Below are 577 nucleotides of genomic sequence, written 5' to 3'. Positions count from 1 at the left end.
GGCGCTGAAGGCGGGGGGCTCGGCCGCTCCGACAGGCCCCGTCCCGGCGGGTGCCCGCCCAGCCGCGGGCTGCTGCTCTCCCTCTCCGGTAGCACCGCCGCCGGGCCCGAACACGGCGCCTCTCTGCGCCCTTTCTCCGTGCCCCTCTACGTGACCAGCCGACACCTGTGGCCGGTTCGCTGGTATTCGTCTGGAGGAAGTGAGATTTTTGCAACCGATTAAGGTTGAATTCGCGGGGTAAATGGCAGACGGTGCTTTTTAGCTTCAGCTCCATTAAAGAATTTGGATTCCACATGCCTTATGCTTTCTATTTATTGAGGGCTAGGAAAAACTAACCAATCTCAGTTAAAAGCAGCTGTTAATTTTTTTTTTTTTTTGGTAACCAAATTTGAAATTGTCGTGAATACTTGTTCGATGCTTGCAGGCATACATGCTTATTTGTTGTTAACTTAGTGCCTGACGAGTAATTCTCACTTCTGCCGTTACAGCAAATAAATATGCAGAACACTGCTGTCTCTTTTCTTACAACTGTGTCCTGTAAGATAAGAGGAGATTTAATACATATAGCAAAGACACT

At 49.4% G+C, this 577-nt stretch overlaps 1 protein-coding gene across 1 annotated transcript in view; it reads right to left on the bottom strand.

The window, feature by feature from the left end:
• Positions 1 to 295, bottom strand: part of PNRC1 (proline rich nuclear receptor coactivator 1) — a 1,683-nt gene extending 1,388 nt beyond the window's left edge. Inside the window, exon 1 of the mRNA XM_026844123.1 lies at positions 113 to 295. Within this exon, the coding sequence (XP_026699924.1) occupies positions 113 to 295 (183 nt within the window). The remainder of the gene's footprint in view (positions 1 to 112) is intronic.
• Between the last annotated feature and the right edge of the window lie 282 nt (positions 296 to 577).

Source organism: Athene cunicularia (genome assembly GCF_003259725.1).
Source record: "Athene cunicularia isolate RWA chromosome 3 unlocalized genomic scaffold, athCun1 chr3_part1, whole genome shotgun sequence".
Lineage (NCBI taxonomy): Eukaryota > Metazoa > Chordata > Aves > Strigiformes > Strigidae > Athene > Athene cunicularia.
Note: the sequence above shows the minus strand (reverse complement) of the source record. Positions and strands in the feature narration are given on the sequence as shown.